At 40.8% G+C, this 21,564-nt stretch overlaps 2 protein-coding genes and 1 long non-coding RNA gene across 5 annotated transcripts; 2 read left to right on the top strand and 1 right to left on the bottom strand.

Annotated features, from left to right (window-relative positions):
- The first annotated feature begins 6,485 nt into the window (after window positions 1–6,485).
- LOC114154716 (cilia- and flagella-associated protein 157-like) lies at window positions 6,486–16,026 on the top strand. Of its 3 annotated transcripts, XR_003597607.1 has the most exons (10): window positions 6,486–6,780; window positions 8,510–8,781; window positions 9,859–10,012; window positions 10,086–10,332; window positions 10,910–11,010; window positions 12,134–12,284; window positions 13,827–13,984; window positions 14,617–14,742; window positions 15,592–15,722; window positions 15,912–16,026. XR_003597607.1 is itself a non-coding variant. In XM_028034056.1 (8 exons), the coding sequence occupies exons 1-8, from the start codon at window positions 6,698–6,700 to the stop codon at window positions 14,657–14,659; spliced, it is 1,209 nt and encodes a 402-aa protein (XP_027889857.1). In that variant the 5' UTR covers window positions 6,487–6,697; the 3' UTR covers window positions 14,660–14,768. The 3 variants fall into 3 exon arrangements, 1 of the variants encoding a protein (XP_027889857.1); XR_003597606.1 differs by lacking the exon at window positions 15,912–16,026 and having other exon boundaries at window positions 15,592–15,881; XM_028034056.1 differs by lacking the exons at window positions 15,592–15,722; window positions 15,912–16,026 and having other exon boundaries at window positions 6,487–6,780; window positions 14,617–14,768.
- Window positions 12,567–14,278, bottom strand: LOC114154718 (uncharacterized). Its single transcript, XR_003597608.1, has 4 exons — window positions 14,120–14,278; window positions 13,774–14,007; window positions 12,959–13,029; window positions 12,567–12,692 (listed from the first exon to the last, which is right to left on the bottom strand). It is a non-coding gene; the product is annotated as an uncharacterized LOC114154718 (long non-coding RNA).
- A 37-nt stretch (window positions 16,027–16,063) lies between the features above and the next one.
- On the top strand, window positions 16,064–20,672 carry LOC114154717 (glutathione S-transferase theta-3-like). The gene is made up of 5 exons (XM_028034057.1): window positions 16,064–16,195; window positions 16,649–16,736; window positions 18,143–18,293; window positions 18,830–19,006; window positions 20,323–20,672. Exons 1-5 carry the CDS (start codon window positions 16,090–16,092, stop codon window positions 20,524–20,526), a joined length of 726 nt encoding a protein of 241 aa, XP_027889858.1. The 5' UTR covers window positions 16,064–16,089; the 3' UTR covers window positions 20,527–20,672.
- Window positions 20,673–21,564: the final 892 nt, after the last annotated feature.

Below are 21,564 nucleotides of genomic sequence, written 5' to 3'. Positions count from 1 at the left end.
ACATGTCTGATGATAAACAGACACTGAATTGAACTGAACTGTTTCCTGCTGCAGAATGGATAACCTTCAGGTATTTGTTATGTATAAATTATTTGAACTTGTTATTATACTAATGTAAGATGATTTATTCTTCCTTTTCAATTAATATGGTTTTATGTGAGATTGGTTATTTGCTGGGGATGTTGCATGGATGAGTGGGGGCGCTGTGCCTTCCAGAGGATATATTTCTTTCTTCTTCGGGGGTTGTTTTTTTTTCTCCTCCAGTCTCTTCGGGGGCGGAGACGTTAGGCTGTTCGGTTGGACGGTGGAATAAAAGTCTGCAAAGCTACGCTATTCCCGCTCAGTGTCTGCTCTTTCTCTACCCACGACCTCTTATTTTCTGGTGATACAGTTCGAGATATCACTACGCAGTGTTACACTGGTGGCAGCGGGTTGTGGACGCTTTCAGCGATTGAAGAGGTGAGCACATGCTACGCATGCTAACCACAGATAGCTCATGCTGCACGTGCTGAGCGGCGTATATAGCGGCTGCTGAAGACGGACTTTTTTTTTTTTTGCCCTGGCTCTCATCCTACTGCCGGTTACGGAGACGAATACACAGCTATGGCGAGTACTTTTTGGGATCAATTACCTTTTCATTCTGCAAGTAGCCGCACCAGGCCTCACTACAGCCACATTTTCATGGGGGATGGAAAAGAGGATTTTTCAAAATGGTGCAGACGTTTTGAAGTGACTGTTGCTGCTGATCCTGATACCACTGAGGACAGTTTGGTGAAGCTGCTACCTACATGTTTAGGAGGTGCTGCTTTTAGTTACTGGGATAGCCTGTCTGATGCAGTAAAAGCTGACTATTCCGCCACAAAGGAGAAGCTGAAGAGCGTTTTTGGACAAACTGCTTATTTGTCGACTTTCCAGAGCTACATTAATGCACGCAGTCGCCTTCCTGGTGAAGCCCTTCCTGTGTTTGCTGCTGAGATTTGCCGTTTGGTTGAAGAAGCTTTTCCGACTTACGGTGATAATGCTAAACAGGGCGAAAAATTTCGACGCTTTATTGCTGGTCTTGACCCATACCTTCAGCTGCGATGTCACGAGCAGGGTGTTGACACACTGGAGACTGCTCTAAAGTTTGCTATGCAGATTGAAACTGCTCACCAAGCTAGTAGAGTGTTCACTACCACGCCTCCTGTGCAGTCTTTGTCTACATCATTAGTTTACCCTGCTGTGTCACCTGTGTGGTCTACTCAGGTTCCTTCACCCACTCCTCTAGGAGTCCACTCAGCTACTGCAGATGATTTAAAGACGATGGCAAAGACTATTGAAACACTGTCGGACAGAGTTCAACAGCTGCAGCTGGCAGTTGACCGCCAGCGCGAGAACACACATCGCCAGGACAGGCGAGACTATGGATTTCGTCATCGGAGCCCCACTCCAGGTGAACGCCAGGGTGACCGATATTCATCAGATGGCTACTATGGATCTCCTCCACGACGTAGAGACTCATCGAACGACCGAAACGCACCTAACCACAGTTCCAGTTCATATGTGAAGGATGGACACAACCAGCAGGGTCCACGTACCCTATCTGGATCATCTGAACGCTACACGCAGGGCTACAGCTCTTCAAACAGAGGCTACGCTAGTCGTGGCCGCTCTCCTGACCGCTATGAAAGGGGCCGACGTAATCACTCTCCCAGCCCAGGGCGAGTACGTTTCCGGTCTCCTTCACATTCGAACCATGATCAGGTAAACTAGGAGTAGCTGACAATGAGGGCAAATTGCCAGCTACTGACTTCGCCCTAGCCCAGACACACAATGACACCTACCATGACACCGTTACTAGTGACGTTACAGGTTTGGCTGATGTAGAGAAGAGATATGTGTCAGTGGTTATTGAGGACACTGTAGTGCATGCTTTTCTTGACACTGGAGCGGACGTTTCAGTCATTAGTGAGGACTTTAGAATGGCTACACCTGCTCTTCACAGGAAGCCCATTGTAAAACGGTTTATTCCTCTCACTGGTGTCACAGGTGACCCCCTTGACTCTGTAGGCTCCATTTATGTGAACCTAACTATTGCAGATAAGCTCATGACACACACACTTCAAGTTGTCAGAAACTGTACAAAGCCAGTCATTTTAGGTTGGGATTTTATGGTGGCAAACGGCATTACAGTTGACACTCGAAACATGACTTGCAAGGTAGCAGGTACAGCTCTGCCACTAGTTAGTCCACATCTGTATGTTCCCTGCCTGACTGCTGTTTCAGTATCATCCACCGTTAGCATTCCTGCTATGTCTGAGAGGGTCATCACTGCTACTCTGGATGCACCCCAGAAAGGGTTGTTACCTAGCGGCTACATGGGTGTGTTTGAACCACATTATACCGACCAGTCTGCTGCGGGTATTGCATGGACTGTGGCCAGGGTAGAACGAGGTTCTATTTGTGTTAAAGTAGCTAATGTTTCACATAGTGATGTCATGTTACATAGTGGTACACAGGTGGGCCACTTTCATGCTGTCTTAGCAGAGGGCCAGGGTGAATTCACCATTATGGACAGTTCTATCTGTAACATTAATACTCAGACACCTGACGGTCCCAGAATAATCCCTCTTACAGATAGTACAGACTCGGATCTGACACCTCTGCAGAAAAAACAACTGACAGAGACTTTGACTTCTTTTGCAGATGTTTTTAGTCAACACCCACATGACTTTGGCAGGACTGACATAGTGACACACAAAATTACTACGAACGGTGACACCCCAATCTCACAAAGAGCCTACCGCACCTCTCCGGCCATGAAGGCAGAAATTCGCCGTCAAGTTGAAACACTTAAATCACATGATTTGATAGAGGACAGTTCAAGCCCCTGGGCCAGCCCAGTAGTTATGGTGAAAAAGAAGGATGGCTCTTACAGGTTTTGTGTAGATTTTCGTAAACTGAACTCTGTCACCGTTACTGACGCTCACCCCTTACCGAGAGTTGATGACAGTCTAGATGCGCTTTCTGGTTCGCAGTACTTTTCTACCATGGACATGTCTAGTGGGTACTGGCAAGTACAAATGGATCCAGCAGACAGACAGAAGACTGCGTTTACGACAGGTGACGGCTTGTACCAATTTAAGGTCATGCCAATGGGGCTTAAAAACTCACCTCCGACCTTCCAAAGGCTCATGGAGCTGGTTCTGAGAGGACTGCACTGGACGACTTATGTCATTTATTTGGATGACATCATTTGCATGGGAAAAACCTTTGAAGATCACCTAGGCAATCTCACAGACATTCTCACTCGTTTTCGACAAGCTGGTTTAAAGCTAAACCCAAAGAAATGTGACTTTTGCAAACCTACTGTGAAGTACATGGGGCACATTGTGTCTCGGGATGGACTGGCATTGGACCCTGTAAATAGTGAACGCATCAGAAACTGGCCTGTTCCACGCTCTCCAACAGAGGTACGTGCTTTTTTGGGACTGTGTTCATATTACAGACGTTTTGTACATAAATATGCCTTTATTGCTCAGCCTCTGCATAGGCTTACCCAAAAACAAGTGGTGTTTGAATGGACAGATGACTGTTCTGCTGCTTTTCAAGCACTTAAGGATGCACTGACTTCTCCTCCAATAATGGCATTTCCCAACTTTGACCAACCATTCATTTTGAGTACGGATGCATCTAATTTTGCAGTTGGTGCTGTACTGTCTCAGACACAACAGGGACAAGAAAGGGTTGTATCTTTTGCAAGTCATGTACTTTCAAAAACAGAGAGAAAGTGGTCTACATATGACAAAGAACTGTATGCCATTGTGTGGTCAATTAGACACTATAAACATTATCTGAGTTGCAATCCTTTCACGATCATCACTGATCATCGTCCTTTACTCAGCTTAAGGAAGATGGACGTCACGCATGACCCTACCGGACGCAGGGGTCGTTGGGCATTGGAGTTGGACCCGTATCAATGGAAAATCACTCACAAAGATGGCAAGAAACACACAAATGCCGATGCCATGTCACGTATACCATTGGAGCAGGATTCAACTGAGGTGACAGTTTCAGCGCTGCCTGATGGTCACTCTCCTTCTTGCGGTACAGAAAAATCTGTTTCGCCGGCTGAGTTGCCATGTTCAGGCCCTGAACGTTCAGAGATGACCAATGTTGTACCACAAGTGTGTTGTGTGGACAATGATAGAACACATGTCAATATGGGGTTTGCCACATTACAACAGACATTATCCAATCAAAACATGGACATTGTATGTGCACAACTCTCTGATCCTGTTTTCTTTGAAGTGTATACCTGGGTGAAAAACAAGAAACGTCCCTACCTCAGACAGGTAAAAGGTAGAGTTCAGAGAAAACTTTGGTGGCAGTTTCCTAAGTTATCACTATGTAATGATTTGCTTTGTCGCAAAGGTCAGAGTGCACCGGGGAAACCCGAGGTCTATCAAGTGTTAATTCCACCTGCACTTGTTACAGAAACAATGCATTTTCTGCATGGTAATCCTTGTTCTGGTCATTACAGTGCTGAGCATACATTTAAGAAGGCATTGACAGTGTGTTATTGGCCAGGAATGAGATCTGATATTGAAAACTTCTGTAATCTGTGTAAGACATGTGAAGCTTTCCGAAAAGCTGTACCAAAGCACAGAGCCCCTTTGCAATCTATCCAGACTGACAGACCATTTCAGTTGGTCTGTACGGACATTACTGAACTTCCGGTTACCTCTCTTGGTAATAGATATGTGCTTGTGGTACAGGACCATTTTACCAAGTATGTAAACGCCTATGCTATGTCTGACCAAAAAGCTGCCACAGTAGCACAGTTGCTGTGTGAACGGTATATACCTGAACATGGTGTACCTGAGGAACTGTTGTCAGATCAGGGACGACAATATGAATCTGAAATTATTCACACAATTTGTCAGAGACTACAAATGACAAAAAAAAGAACCTCTCCATATCACCCAAGAGGGAATGGTATGGTAGAACGGTTTAATCGGACTCTGAAAGAGCAGTTGGCCCGACTCATTCAGGACTACGGAGGCGAGTGGGACCACTACCTCCCTGCTGTGGTACTGTCTTTCAACTCTACTCCTCACTCGAGCACAGGGTACTCACCATATTTCCTTGCTCATGGACGAGAACCCCGACTACCTGCTAATGTCCATATTTCATCGCCAAAGGTTTCTGATTGCCCACAAAACTATGGTTCAGAACTGGCTACACGGATGGACGCTGCTTTTGAGACTGTTCTTCTCCATCGCGAAGAACAAAAACAAAAACGAGAGTACTATTACAATAAGGACACACGGTTTAGGCCTTATGCTTATGGTGATCTGGTATGGATAGATGACCCCACCACACGACGACAAAAGCTTTCTCCAAACTGGACTGGTCCATTTAAGGTTGTGTCTGTGGATGAAAAGGGGCTCCTTTACAAGCTGGTGGATGTAACATATCCTCAGGCTGCGACCAGAGTCATTCACTATGATCGTTTAAAACCTTATCGTAGCTCCACAGACACATTACCCACAGATGTCTCCCAGTCTGTATTTCCTCCAAACAGGGACACACTGCCGAGGTATACTGCTTTGTCTGGTTCATTGCCCTGGCTTTTTGGCCAAACAGCGGCAGCCCAGACATCAGGAACCACTAGGTCGTTGCCATCTTCACCAAGGAACCCAACAGGACTCATTTCCCATCAGCCTACACAACCACCCCCCAGCTTGCCGCCTTCTGGGGGTGCAGTTATTACCAGGCATGGGCGTACTGTGCGGAAGCCACAGCGACTGCTGTTATGAGATAAATGATCGTTGTTGTTCTTATCAGGGGGGGTAAAAAAAAAAAAAAAAAACTGGTTCCGTTAAACCCAAACATGTTGACCGTTGTTCTTTATAAAGGTCTTATTGTGAGTTTGTGTCCTTGGTTTTGTAACCCCCCCAGGTGATATGTGACAGTCTGGAAGGATTGTGCTTTGGTGAAATTATTTTTTTATGTAACAACTTCATTTTGAAATGAGGACATTTCATTTAAAGAGGGGGAAGTATGTAAGATGATTTATTCTTCCTTTTCAATTAATATGGTTTTATGTGAGATTGGTTATTTGCTGGGGATGTTGCATGGATGAGTGGGGGCGCTGTGCCTTCCAGAGGATATATTTCTTTCTTCTTCGGGGGTTGTTTTTTTTCTCCTCCAGTCTCTTCGGGGGCGGAGACGTTAGGCTGTTCGGTTGGACGGTGGAATAAAAGTCTGCAAAGCTACGCTATTCCCGCTCAGTGTCTGCTCTTTCTCTACCCACGACCTCTTATTTTCTGGTGATACAGTTCGAGATATCACTACGCAGTGTTACACTAACAACGTTTTGGAGAAATTATTCCCTTTGAAAGATTTTGTGATGAACAAGAGAAGGAAAACTTTAACCATGATGTCCTCACAGCACCACCTGCTGGAGACAAATACACACAGCAGAAATTAATCAGATGTATTGAAAACATAAATGATGTGTTGTAGCCTCAAAGCTTCATTGTTGGAGAAACGAGATTTCAGAGCATTCCCTGAAGGCACCATCGGGAACACCAACGGTTTTTTCCCCAGTTTGTCTGTTTAAACCGGGTTCAAAGTACCGTTTCGAGCAGTAATTTACCACAAACAACGTGTATAAAAGCGATAAAGAGAGTTTAAAGAACAAGAGGAGAACATGGCGGAAATGATCAGCGCTGAGGAGCAAGAGAGGTCGTTATTTTTGGTTCAAATTCGGTATTTGGAGGAGGAGCTTGAGAGGTGAGACTGTTTTTTATCTAAAAATGTTCCAGAGGGTTTTATTTTTGCTTTAAATAAAAGCCTAAGTGATTTAGTAACTCTAAGAAATGGGTTTCAGCTAATTTATGATGCTAACACAATAAACAGCCACTTCGAAGTGCGTTGTTGTTGCTATGACAACTGGACAGTTTATGCTAGTTGAGGATAAAAACATTTAAAAGTCCACTGCCATTAACTAAAATACACAGATAAATCACTAATGTCTCATTGCCAGAGGACTGTTTGATATTTCATTGCAATATTTGCTGGACAATTTTAAGGGTAAAAGAAGTAAGTTTGTGAAAAACTTTAGCAAAATGACAATTCAGTGTTTTTACATGATGAAGACATGAAAACAGTACATTGCACTGGTATAATGAAGGAAAGTTATAAGTTGGACCACAGACTAAAATGAATGGTGTTCCAACTATTATTAAATTATTTTTACAGTTTTGATTTAAAGAAACTAAATGTTTCAGCAGTTTTTCAGTTTTCTGAAGTTAAAAAAACTAAATACTGCTGGAAGTTTGATTCAAAGACAACAGATCTTTAATGTATTTGTAAGGATGTCCAAAGTGCAGTGCAGGGGAAATAGCCCTGCTTGAACTGATTTATTTTATGGCCTCCAACTCCAAGTTCAATAAAGATAGACATTTTTGTTATTATTAAAGTTTTTATTTTTAATCGGCATACAGTTATTATTGACATTATTTTCTTGTAATGGGTTTTCCTAATATTTAGCAGTATACTGTAAACCTTTTGATTTAACAATTTAATGTAAACTGTTTTTGATAGTAATAAACAAAAACCTGGCATCAGGTCATTGAAACAGACACCGTTCTTTTATTTGGGGCCATGAAATATTAACTCCAGATGTTTATCATGTTAACACATCTGACTGTAACACAGACAGCGCAGCATTCTGGTAGCTGTTTTCAGAAAATCTGACTGGGCTTTCATACAAAGCAAAGTAATTTAAATGTGGTTAAAATATTTTCATGTGACTTTCTTTATCTTCCATTATCTAATTAAATTATATTTTATTCTATAAATATGTAATTCTACCAAAAACTGGATGATAAAAGTCTTCAGTCTGGTGCTTTGGTGTCAACTAGTTCCTTTTTTGAAGGTCAGTTTTGTTTACAGAGACTTGATAATTCGCTTTATTTGTTCTTTCTTTTGTTTTGTTTATTTATTTTGGATATTTAAAATGTCTTCCAGTTCCAGTGTTAAATATTCATCAGAATCTAAGGTTTATTAATCTTTGAGAATGTGTTCTTCCATTATTTTGCTGTTAAAATGATATTACCTGAAAATAGTCTCAAAACAACAATATTACTGTTTATCACCATAACGTCTGGAATAATTTATCATCCAGCAAAATTGATCATGATGAAAGATCATAGCAGTTTGAGGGAATAATCAATGAGGTGCCAACAGCGCCCCCTGTCGTCACAGAGTTGTATGTTTAAAGAATTTATCTCAAAACTGCGTTCTGATTGGCTGGATGTCTGGTCGTAAATGAGGTTTTGAACCAATCAGGCTTCTGTAAAGGCAGGTTTGGTCATCAGCCCAAACTTTTTGCATCAGTTTCACAACATTCCTCATCTCAACATTTCACCTTCATTAACATCCGTCAGTCAGTTTTACGAGTCGTTTCTCCTAAAACTCATCCAACTGAAACAGCTTCCCGCGTCTCTTCGTCCTGCAGATTTAAGCTGGCAAGCGAAGAGCTGGACAAGCAGAACCAAGAGCTGATCTCAAATTACAACCAGCTGGAGAAGGACAAGAGGGACAAGACCGAGCGTTTGAAACGCTTTGTGGCGGCGAAAGAGAAGCGCATGGATGAGCTGAGCGAGGAGCTGCAGACGCGGCTCCTGCTGGGGAAACGCAGCCGAGAGACGCTGAAGCAGGAGCACAGCATCACGAAGCAGCAGCTGCAGGAGCAGATAGACGAGGTTCAGGCAGAGATAGAGCTGCAGAGTGAGACTGACACCGCGTTTATACAGAGAGCAGCACTGAGGAAAATCTAAAAAATATTCACACCCAGCATGTTTTAGCATTTCTATTGTTTTTACAAAATAATCACTGCAAAAACACAAAATCTTACCAGGTAGTTTTGGTCTAGTTTCCAGTGCGAATATCTTAGTGGACTTGAAATAAGACAAAACTAACTAACATTTCAGCAAGATACAGAAACTTGTTTTTAGTCAGTAATTCCTTAATATTGGTGAAAAGGTTCTGGTTCTGTTGGCAGATTATTTCACTCATAGTAAGACATTTTCCCATGTTGTAAATGAAATAAGATTATTTCATCTTAATCAAAATTAATGAATTATTGACTTTACCAGCTGATTTTTCTTGCTGAAAACTTACTTATGAGTTTTTGTGTAACTTTAGATGCTTTGGGTGGTCCGCCCTGTTCTCCTCCAGACGGAAACTAATTGTTCTAGTCTCCCGTTAAGAAGCATTCCCACAGCATGATGCTGCCACCACCATGCTTCACAGTGGAGATTTTGTGTTTAGCATCTTGTTTCTTGGCTAAAAATCTCCACTTTGGTTCTTTGGAAAATTGTTTTAATTCACCTTTGTTGCAGTATTTTCCAGCATCTCAACTGAAGTCAAGTTTGAACTTTGACTAGACCACTCTAAAACCTTCATTTTGGCCATTTTTGTGTGATATAGAGGTAGACTTGCAATGTTGCTCTGTATAACCCAAGAGTGTTTAAGGTTAAGTTTACAAACAGATTGCTCCAGATCATCACACTACCTCCACCATGCTTCTCTCCTTTAATTAACGAAGTTATTATTTGAAACAAGCATTTTGCCTTTTCTTTTTCACTCCACTGTAACTGATTTGAACAGATTCAACTCTCTTTGTCATTAAATATTTAAATAAATGAAAGGAAATCCTTCAGCTTAAAGGTTTTAAGTGACTGTAACATATTTGCTTAGAAAGCCATAGACTAACATCTTCCTCTCCTGTTGGAGTGAAGTGAGCTGTTTTCTTCACGTCTCCTCAGCTGTCTGTCTGTTCACCCTGCTGTGTTTTTCCTCCAGCTGTGACTCTGGAGGAGAACGAGGAGCGCATCATGGAGCTGAGGCCTCATGTGCCTAACATAGAATCAGTAGAGGAGGAGCTTCTGAAGAAGAAAGCTGAGCACGACGCTTTTATTACCCAGCTGAAGAGGAACTCAGAGCTGGCGTGTGAAACGTAAAGAACGCAGCAAACGGAGTATTTAACGCTCTTCTCTTCCTGGCTCTGAGTCGCTGTTGTCTGACCGCAGGCTGATCCAGCACTTCCAGGACTACAAGGAGCACACGGAGAACTGTGAAGCCAACAAGCTGCTGGCGACGGCCCGAGCGCTGCACCTGGAGCAGACCGAGCTCGCCACCTTCCTGGTGAGCGAGCAGGGGATTCTGAAGGAGGAGATCGCTGCCGTGAAGAAGAAACAGAAAAACATTTCCTGCACCGGCCGGGGGCTGTGCAGGAAACTCACCTATCTGAGCCACCTGAGAAACTTCAACGAGCAGGTCAGACATGAACGACGGCGGGTTAGGTAGGGAGGAAGAAAGGAGGACATTTCTGGGCTTTTTCTAGCAAATTGTTTGACTTTTCAAATCCATAAAGGTCCATGTTTTTTCAAGAAAATCTTTGAGCTAATTCCTAAAATGTTAGTTTTTTCTAGCAAATGTTTGATTTTTCAAACTCAGAGATTTTCTTGTTTTTTTCTAGAAAATTTATGAGCCTAATATCAAAATTCCTGAGTTTTTTTTTTGTTGCAATTTTTCAACCTTTCAAACTCAAAAACTTCCAAGTTTTTTCTAGAAAATGTATGAAAATAATCTTACATTTTTAATTTTTCAAGCAAATTTTCAATGTTTCAATTACAGAAGTTTCCTTGTTTTTTTTAGAACATTTCTGAAAAGAATCTAAAAATTTCTGAGTTTTTTAGCAGAATTGTGTTTTTTCTTTTTTTGGATGAAATGAGACAAGCTGGCATCGCCTGCTGTTTTCAGCCTGAAGGAAATGCTGCATTAAAAACATTTTTTATTCATTATGGAAGCAGAATCTCTGGTTTGTGGCATCGTCTGTCGTGCTTCTCTGCAGGATGTGAAGCTTCTTAAGAAGACGTTCCTGGAGCTCCATCAGGAAAAAGAAGAAAGCATCAAGAACCAGGAAGCCAGTCTGACTGAGACTGAAGCTCTCAGGTTGGATCTGTTTTCACAGCTCAGATATGACGATTTTATTTTTTAATTCTCTAGATGTTAAATCCTTTCAAAATGTTTTTAATAGCAGCTGGATGTTTTTTCTGAACAATCTACTTGCATTTTATGAGACTTTTTAATGATACAAACTGATCAGAATCACTTTTGCAGACAGTTTTTGACACGTATCTCAACTGGACCCTGATCTGTAACCGGATAAAAAACCTTCATTAAAATCACATCAGAAGATGAAAATCAGAAAATTCACGACTATTTGATTTGCATTGTGAGGCCTGTACCCGATATTTGAATTCATAAAACGTGGAAAATAAATATCTAAGCATGTTCTATTTCTGTGGCAATCTTTAAATTAGAGATTTTCTGACCAACGGACAGAAATGCAAACATGGGATAGCAAATTAGAAATGCATTAGAAATAATTATTCTGTTGATTTTTGAGACAGAAACAAACCAACAAAAAGAAATAAATGTGCTTTTTTTGACCGAGATTTTGGTTCCACGTTGTTCTCTAAAGACATTTGAATTATAGATGTATATTTTTAAGAAACCAATAAAAATGAGCATTTTTGTCATTTATGTACAACATTTTTATTGAAGAGGAATTTAAAAACACCAAAACTGGCATTTAAGGTTTAAAAGAAAAGGAAAATGTATAAATAGTTGTTTTGCATGATGTTGATGGGAGTTAATGCTAACATTAAGAAAAAACCTGCAGTATAATATTTCTTTGGCAATCTTAAATAAAGTTGAAGCCTTAATAATTCTTATACTAAACTTGGCTGATAAGAACTCCTGCAATACCAAAAACTTCATTCAGCAGCAAATGTTGGTGATATTTTTCCTTTAATGTCTCACAAAACGGTTGTGATTATCTTACCCAACTAATGCATGATGTTTTATTAGCTTGTCTGACGGGTGGGATACCTCAGGGATGTTTATTTCCCCTCCTGATCTTATCGTTTTTTAACGTTTAAATGTTCCTTTAGTGATCCATGAAGCCTGCAGGCTCTCAGATGCAAGCCTGGTGTTGAGCTGATTTCAGGGTTTGCAGGCCTAAATGTTTCATAACCAAACTTTAAAAAAATCTGTTCTGGTTCTGTTCCAGCCAGCAGGTCAACAAAGTGCATCAGGACTTCCAGCAGAGAGTGGGCGACATGCAGCGGCTGGAGAAGGAGCTGGAGAAGGAGACGATCAGGAGGAGGCAGCTGGAGGGAGTGAAGGACGAAGCAAAGGTCATCCTGAAGCACATCCTGGAGGTAAAAACACGAGAAGCTGCTTCATGCTGCCCTGCAGAGACCCGAACGTCCAGAACCTTCGGTCCAGAACCAGAGGAGGAGAACAGGAACCTGGAGGGGGCGCCACTTTACAGCCGGAGGAAAAATATTCATGTTTTTGTTTCACTTTGTAGTAAAAAAATAATAATACAGATAAAACAAAAACATGTTAACAGCTGATCATTATGGTTTCAGTGATCATTGATCTTATTAATGACGAATCTGTTTTAGATTAAAACTGAGGAAAAAGAAAACATTACAGTTAAAACTGCTGGACCTCATTTATTTCCTTTCACTGCTGAAAATAAAATCACTGGTCCGGTTTCCTGGTCCGGTTTCCTGGTCCGGTTTCCTGGTCCGGTTTCCTGGTCCGGCTGCAGCGAAATCAGGCTGGACAATAAATCAGTAACAATCAACGCATCATCATTATCAATAGAAAATGAGTCTGACAGAATTTTCAGTAATTTCTCTGAACTCCGATCCAGAACCGCACAGCATTCTGGGGGATGTAGGCAGAGAAAAAACTTTACCTGCTTAAAAATAAACAACAAGCAACGTTTTGTGACAACTGTGGATAAAACAGGAAGGTCACATTTCAGATATTTAAGACAAACCTAATCAATAATTATTGATATTGATCGATATGAAACGCTTACAGTGTGATGCGTTTTCCAGCCCCAGTCTTAATGAAACATCTTAACTCTTCGCTCCAACGCTGCTTTTTCTGCTGCAGAGTAAAATAACAGGCTGAGGATCCAGAGCAGTTAGAGCCAGAGGTTGTTGTGTCGCATAAATAAAGATTCAGTTTTGAAATCCTGCCTCTAAAACTCATTTCCAATAAAACACGCAGACTTGTCTGTCTGGATTAACGTTTGAGAAATAAAACTTTTATCCTTTCAGCAGCTCCCTGTAGGGGGCGCCACAGCTGTCTCCTGTTTTGTTCCTCCTCATAAATAAACATCTGATGGTGCTGCCATCTCCATCAGCTCTCCTTCTGTCACAGATCATCCCTCCGTCCTTCCTGCTCTCCCTTCTCCTGTCCTCCATTTTTGACCTTTGACCCCAGATCCTTCAACTCGTCCTCCTTCAGCATTGCAAAAACACTAAATCTCACCAAGTATTTTTGGTCTGCATTTTAGTGCAAATATATAAATACACTTAAAATTTGACAAATCTAACTTACAAGTCACATTTCAGCAAGATGTAGTAATTCTTAATAATTTTTAAAAAGTTCTACTTTTATATTATTTCACTTATTTTCCACGTTTGTTCACATGGATTTGCACTTTAATTCATAGTTGAATGATTTGCTGAAATTCTGCAGAGTTTTGTGTTTCTCCCTGAGTAAACAACTTTATCAGGCGGAGCATCACTAACAAACACGCTGCTCATGGACGTTTGTTTGTAAGAGGTCAAAGGTCAGACCCTGAGGCAGCTAGCTGGCGGATTCTGAAGTATATTTGTGTTTTACATGTTAAAAGGCGCTGCCAGCTGTTTCCACCTCTGGGTGTTTGTCCTCTGCAGGGTAAGGATGACATGTCTGTGGCTCAGTGGAAGATCCAGAGGCTGGTGGAGATCCTGGACCGAGCAGCGCCGCAGAACCCCGAGCCGACCGCCAGCAGCTTCCGTAATAACCCCAGAGGAGTCCGGAAACGGCACTCCTGTTACCCATTCAGTTCCAGGTACCAGAATCCTCTGTCTTCACCTGTAGCAGGTAGTTTTAGCACCGAATGATGCAGAGAATGTGGGTCAGAGTCAGAGAAAAAGCTCAAAATATGCTGATTACTTGATAAATGTTTGGGGATTGCTGAGCTTACCGCTCCGGTCCAAACCGCCGTTAGCTCCCATGCTAACAGACAGTAGCAGTCACAGCTCAGGTTGTTTAAACAAACCAGATGTTTTATGCCATGAGTGTTCAAAGTGTGGCGCGCGGGCCATTTGTGGCCTTTGAAGTGATTGTGTTCGGCCCCTGACCTGAAGTTAAGAAAAGTTGAAAAAAATGGGAAAGAAAATAATTGATTTTCCAAAAACTTGGGAAATTGTCAGTTTTTCTTGTGCAACAGTCCAAAGATTTTATGTTTTGGATATTTAGTAAAATACAGATTTCGTGAAAGTTTTGCTTATTGTTGAGCAGGTAAAACTAAAACAAAAAAAATCACAGTAAAATAATTTTTGCACTTTTTATTTAATGAAGTTTGTGGCAGTTAAAATTTGCCAGTTTTTGCCCCCGGGGCAAAAAGGTTTTACTCTGCAGTTTTATTCAAAATGTCACCTTGAATTTGTTGTTGATGCAGTTGTTTTCTGTGTCCATCAGAAATATGAACCCGTCTGGTTCCGACCCGTCTGGCTCCGTCTGACCCGACTGACCCGACTCCTCTGCAGTCACAGACTGGTACCGGCTCCGCCGGGCCGTAAGCAGGAACGGTTTAACGAGTCGCAGGTCCAATAAATGTTCCATCCATTTTGTTTCTGCAGGTTTGAATCTGTAGACAGAATCTGCTCCACCTTCAGTTCCTCATCACTTCATTTATTAGGACGAGAATCTAAACGCGACTTAAATGAGAAAATGATTTAAAAAATAAACAGGTTGTGATATAGCAGCTGATTGGAGCACATGTCACGTTTTCCCAGCCATATTCTGAAGGGACAATAATCCCAAACACACATTAAAACAGCTTTATGTCGGATGAAAGAGGATTACATTAAGCTTCTGGAATGGCCCCGGTCTCCATCCTATGGATTGGCCCCGGACAGCCGGGTCCGTTTTTTAAACCAACCTTATACTAAATGCTATTTGTAGCACATTTAATGTTTTAGGCTTAACTGTCTTTTAGTTACTGGGTTTAGTTTAATTGGCTCATCAACAAGAAATTGCTTCAGTAAATCATTAAAAGCCAAACATTAGTAAGACGTTCATGCCCTGAATGAATGAATGAATAAATGAATGAATGAATGAATGCTGTTGTTAAATGATCAGATTTTTCTGACATTTTAAAACTTCTTTCATCTTTAATGTGACATTTATTTAGAGTTTGACTAAAAACAAACACATTGGTTAGAGGAAAACTAAAATGAGATAAAAACTGCTACAACTTGACTGCATAACTTTACATTTCTTTTATTACTTTGTTAAATATTTTAATTAAAAAACAGAATTTCATGTTCTTTGGTAGTATTGCTTTGTTTGCTTTGATTATTCAGACAAGAAATGAAATAAAACAACATACTGGAGAATAAATAATGAAACTCAGTTTGCAGGATAATGAGAAATAAAATCTGTTTATAATAGAAATCACTGGAAGTCCTGCAGAGACAGTCTGACCCAGTACAGCCAGTACCACCAGCTGCAGCAGCCCAGTCCCACAGATCGTCTTCAGGGTTCTGACCATGAACGAACTAATGAGAGCGTCTGTTAATCAGGTGGGAAACATTCTCCGTCATTAACCTTAAGCCCCTCTCTGGGCGCTCCAGGCTGCAACAACATGATCTTCCCCTTCATAATGTCTCCAACAAAAACCTCTAATTACTTCTGTAAACTGGTCATGAAAGGCAGCACAGTCTGCACACAGAGGCCCGTCACAGCAGATAAAAACGTGATTATCTCCGCAGTGTTTACAAAATGTGGGACTAAGCCAAGGTCAAAGGTCAGACCAGACGGCTTGTATACTTTGAACTGTCGGCGCCGTTTAGAAATCAGCGCGTCGCCCAGCGAGGAGGGGCGGGGCTCCCGGCACCGGGATAACAGGCGCGGCCGGAGCAGAGGAAGCATCAGCAGCCGCTCAGCACCATGGAGATCTATCTGGACCTGGTTTCCCCGCCGTGCCGCGCCGTCTACCTGTTCGCCGAGGCGCTCAAGATCCCTTACGCCTTCAAGCTGGTGGAGCTTTCGGCAGGTGAGTTACAGGATGAGGTCAGCTGAAGACACAAACACGGAGCGGCCAGATACAAACTGAGCTGCAGCTCCGCTAAACTGCAAAGGATTTCTTTGTCTGGAAATTATCAGTCAGTTGAACTTTGTGCTGAATATCTTTGAGTTGACGACTCGGTTCTGGTCTCAGGAAAAGGAGGCTCTGGTGAGCCGTTAGTGTTTTTACGTTTCACCCAGAACTCTCAGCTCCCACGCAGCGAGCTGAAGTTACTTTAACTCCTCCATGGCCAGACGGTCCAGCTCTGCTTCTCTAATGATGACAAACTTTTTTCCAAATGGAAAATAAAGTTAAAAATCATATCAGAGGAGTAAAAGTTAGTTTGATGTTTGGATTCTGGTCACTTTTCTGCATTTTAAGCATCTGTTGGGTGTATTTTGGCTGCAGTCGGATGTGATTTGGTTTGTGTTTTTGTTTCAGGGCAGCAGTACACTGAGGAGTTTGGAAAACTCAGTGTGGTGAGGAAGGTTCCGGTTCTGAAGGACGGCAGCTTCGTTCTGACAGAGAGGTAGACGAGACGCTGCAGCAGTTCGGTCTGAACTGAAACTCATCCAGTTACATTTCCCCTCAGATTTCTGTTCTCAGAAAGTATTTCACTTTCTAAGAACAGTGTGTGTGTATTTGCATTCCAGCTGAGGAATGTAAAGACACACAGAGTTAAACTAAAGCAGCTGTTTCATATTTAACGTTCAGATCCAGAACAGGAAGCAGAACTTCCCTGGAGAACTCAGACTGGTGTCTTATTCTCAGTCGTCCAGCAGAGCTTTAAAACAGAAAAATAAAATAAAACATGTGGAGTGAATCAAGGATCTTATAAATACCAATATTTTTATTCACATTCCATAAATCTGCCTGAGGTTTTGTAATTATCCAGTAATAGACCAGTTTGTTTGTCTTTGAATCTAAACTCTTATCTCCGTCCTGAACTGTTTAGATTCTCCGGTCAGTAAGTTCAGATATTTACTTTGAGGCTTTTTGCATTTTACTCTAATAAAACAAACAACGCGGTTTGTGGTGCAGCAGCGGCGCCTCACAATCAGACTCTGAGGTCCAAACCCGGCGCTGGGAACTTCCCCTCCTCGCTCTCTGCCCATTTCCTGTTTTAAATACTGCAAAACGGCCACTGATGCCCCTAAAACATCAAACAAGAATAAAACAAACACTTAGAAACTGTTTCTAATGAAGATTTACTGACAGGTTTTAGTTATTTTGCAACTTTTCTTTGTTTCTTGTTTTGAACTTCTGCACAGATTGGCAGCTGAATAAATGTTGCAGGAAAACTTTTGCAACTCGTTGTACAGATTATTTATTTAATGTCATTTTTTTGTTTATCTGTTATTCAGGTCCAAATCTGGTGGCTTAAATCACTTTCACTTGATTGTGAAAAATCATTTTTGTTCAGTATATCTGCAGTAGACAGTGAATCCGTGCTGCTAAATATTCATAATAAATAATAATAAAACAATGCAAATGAAATTAATTTAAAGTTTGAAGCACAGGTTCATTAATCCTTCACAGATGTTTCATCCGACAGACTGGGTCACAAAGCTTCAGCTTTAAAAATTAGGCTTGTTTCTTTTGACTTATTTAGAATTTTAATTCACAATTTGATAATTTATATAGATAATAAATAAATCAGACATGAGAATCAGTTATTAAGGACTTGACTGCTTTTTACCTGCATGCGAGTTAAATTAACTTGAAGTATTGAATGTATTAATACTTCAGTATAATTAATGGTGGAGGAAACAGACAAACCTTCTTTGTTCAGACAGATTACAGTATGTGTCAGATGTTTTTCATGTCTTTAGGTCTTAATGAACATGCCTGATGCACTGACTGTGTGTGTGTGTGTGTGTGTGTGTGTGTGTGTGTGTGTGTGTGTGTGTGTGTGTGTGTGTGTGTGTGTTGCAGCATTGCGATCCTGCAGTACCTGGTGCAGAAATGTTCGCTGGCTGATCACTGGTTTCCAGCGGAGCTGCAGCAGCGAGCTCGTGTTAATGAATACTTGTCCTGGCAGCACCTGAACCTCCGGTCTCACTGCTCAAAGGTTTTCCTGTTCAGGGTTCGTGTCCCAGATCAGCCCCACGCTGCAGCCGCTGATCATTACACTGTTAATAACTTCATGTTTACTTTGTTCCTTTATGTTGTGCTAAAGTCATAGGAACATGTCTGACTGCAGCTACTTATGCATATTTGTTTAAAAAACAGTTGTTACTCAGTAAAGATAAAATGATGCTAAATGTCAAAAACTGCAAATTGGATGTTTTGCATCATTGAAAACTAATAAAAATTACAAGAGGCATTAATTAGCAAAGTTATCAATTCAGATTAAAATGACCAAGTTGGTAGTAATATATAAATATCGCTCTGTCAGTTATCGACTTGTGGATGGGAAAAGTAATTCAGCTGATGGCAAAGAAAAAGACTTTATGTTTAAAAACAGAGTAAATCTTATAACCACAGCATCAGTAACAGCATCAGTGCTGCAGGTATTACAACTGTAAGATGAACTTTCAGATTAATGGTTTTTATTTTAGTAGTTCATGTTTTACCTGCTGCAGCTTTCAGCAGGGCCTCACTAATGATTTCTGTGGTCAGACTCTGTATCCGTTCATCATGGGCGCCGAGGCCCCGAAGGAGAAGCTGGACACCTCTCTGGAGGACATGAAGCAATCCCTCGACCTGCTGGAGGAGAAATTCCTCCAGGACAAGCCGTTCATTGTCGGGAACAAGATCTCTGTGGCGGATGTGGCGGCCGTGGTGGAGGTCATGCAGGTAATGATACGAACACCTGGTTACCTGCTGCTGCTGCTGCTGCTGCTGCTGCTGCTGCTGCTGCTGCTGCTGTTACTTCTGGTGCCGCTCCACCTGCAGCCACTCCACCTGAAGCTGCTCCACCAGCAGCCACTCCACCTAGAGCTGCAGCCGCTCCACCTGGAGCTGCTCCACCTGAAGCTGCTCCACCTGGAGCTGCTCCACCTGAAGCTGCTCCACCTGAAGCTGCTCCACCTGAAGCTGCTCCACCTGGAGCTGCAGCCGCTCCACCTGGCTCACATCAAACTGCTGCTTCCTCCAGCCTTTCATGTGTTTTTTCATATCAGAGCTGATTTCCTCTGTTTAAAAATGCATTATTATTGATATACTTTTAGAAAAACAAAAACATATAAACAAATTTAATTGCATCTTTTCCAAAGAAAAATGTTTTCTAAAGGATTCTGACTGTAATAAACTCTTACAGTTAGTGTTAAACCTCCACAACTTATAATTACAAAGATTATTTCAAAAGAACTAAATGATGCTAAAAACCTAAAAATAAATCAAATCTTTTTTTTTTTACTGTTGCTTCAAACTTCAGGTTTGCAACAAGAAAACAGAAACACAAGAACAAGAAAAACATTTCAGAAAAAGTCAGTTAAAAGTAAAACTCACATAAAAACTGTTTTCATTATTTATTTATTTTTTAGCAAACAATATTTATCCATGGAGTTTCCATTCAAAAAAACAAAAAAATACTGTTATTAATAAATCATTAAATAGTAATTACATTTTGAAATGAATAAATATTGAAATAAATAAAATAAGTAAAAAAATATTTTTGTTCTATTTTATGGGGACATTTATTTATTTATTTCATGGAATATTTATTAATAATTTATTAATAACTATTTATTTAATATTGAATGGAAAGGTTCTCCATATTTCTTGTCCATTTTGATCAAATAAATCAAAATGATTAATTAATGATTAATTGTTATTAATCATTAAGATCTTAAGTTACACATGATTTTGAACTGGAAGAAAAAAGAATTTGTGATTTCCTAAACTTTTTTACTCAGAAATGTATTTTCTGAGATACATTTAATAAAATCTTATAAGTTTTCTATATCAGTCATTGATGCTTTGATTAAAAGAATAATTATTAGATAATTAAAATCCAGTTAAATTATTTAAATGTAGCAATTTACTGGAGGGAAACTAAAGATTACATACATTTAGATGAATGCAAAAGGTGTTTTTATTTCTAATTAAACTGCTAAATGACGGCCATGACAGCGTTTCCTGCTTGTGACGCCTCTTCCTGATGTCTGCAGCCTCTGGGAGCCGGCGTGGACGGCCTGGACGGCCGGCCCAAGCTGACAGCTTGGAGGGAACGCGTGAAGAAGGAGCTGGGAGTGAAACTGTTCGACCAGGCCCACGAGGCGCTGCTGAACTCCAGCAGCCTGCAGCAGAAGATGCAGACCAACAACACCGAGCTCCAGAAACTCAAACCAATGTTCCTCAAGTATTTCCGCTGAGAAAATGGAAATAAAAATCTGATGTTTGGTTGTTTCAGCAGAACGCCTCCAAACGTTTAATCTGAAAGAACTGAACCATCATCCAGTTAGAGAAGGGATTAAAACTGGAACTAAGAACTGTTCAATAAAAACAGGAACATTATGAACTGATTTACAAAATGTTTTATTTTTTAGCAGACGACAGGAGTTTAGTACAACTTACTGTTAGACACATTATTCCTTAACCAGCGATATGTTCAGATGTTTGCTGAGAATGATGGATTTCTGGACGCTGCTCTGTCTGTCGTCTGTTTGCAGCTCATTGAATCCTGCAGGAGCTACAGAGGATGTCTTTGTGTGCAACCATGAATTTCTGTCTTTGTTGGTCACTTTTTCTTCCTGTTCTGCTGCAAATAAGAACCTCTGTATGGGGATTCAGTTTGCACTTTAAAATGTTGATGTGTGAAGACAGAATCAGTTTCATCGGATCTTTGGACCTGAAAGGAGACGGTTCTGTTACCTGCAGCAAAAAACTCAATAAACATATGTCAAAGCAACTAAAAAGTTGCCTTGACATATGAGGAGGAGAAATGTGCAAAATTGTAGACACATTTTATTATCTTCGTAATTTTTTGCTCTCCATCCAAGACGCCAGACTTTAAAAAAAAAAAACTTGTCCATTTTATCCAGATCAGCATACAGGACATAATTCGTATCATCTCCTACTTTATCTGCTTTAGTTCTAGATGATTATAATCTGAAAGCTACTAAAGTTTCTACAATTAAAAATAAATAATTTGTTCTTAATCCTTCAGTTTATTTTATGTTTAAAACCGCAGTCTTGGTACTTAACTAGAACATAACGCTTAACATTATTTTTAAACACTAAATTAATTTAAAATGCTGCTTTAATCTTGTGTTTCGTTTAAAAACTCTGTTTTTGGGTCTTTAGACGTTTTCTAACATGCCTCTGATTCCAGGTGCTGAACAGCACGAAGTTAGTTAAAAATCTGGACAATGCCGCCATCTGGTGGCCATTAAAATCGGTGCAATGCCGCC

This window comes from Xiphophorus couchianus, chromosome 12 (genome assembly GCF_001444195.1).
Source record: "Xiphophorus couchianus chromosome 12, X_couchianus-1.0, whole genome shotgun sequence".
NCBI classification, from domain to species: domain Eukaryota; kingdom Metazoa; phylum Chordata; class Actinopteri; order Cyprinodontiformes; family Poeciliidae; genus Xiphophorus; species Xiphophorus couchianus.
Note: the sequence above shows the minus strand (reverse complement) of the source record. Positions and strands in the feature narration are given on the sequence as shown.

Coding starts and splice junctions, on each gene's coding strand:
- LOC114154716 (XM_028034056.1), top strand. CDS start 6,698: ATGGCGGAAATGATCAGCGCTGAGGAGCAAGAGAGGTCGTTATTTTTG. Junction 11,011..12,133: donor ACTGAGACTGAAGCTCTCAG/GTTGGATCTGTT, acceptor GTTCTGTTCCAG/CCAGCAGGTCAACAAAGTGC. Junction 12,285..13,826: donor TCCTGAAGCACATCCTGGAG/GTAAAAACACGA, acceptor TGTCCTCTGCAG/GGTAAGGATGACATGTCTGT.
- LOC114154717 (XM_028034057.1), top strand. CDS start 16,090: ATGGAGATCTATCTGGACCTGGTTTCCCCGCCGTGCCGCGCCGTCTAC. Junction 18,294..18,829: donor CAAAGGTTTTCCTGTTCAGG/GTTCGTGTCCCA, acceptor TTCTGTGGTCAG/ACTCTGTATCCGTTCATCAT. Junction 19,007..20,322: donor CCGTGGTGGAGGTCATGCAG/GTAATGATACGA, acceptor TGATGTCTGCAG/CCTCTGGGAGCCGGCGTGGA.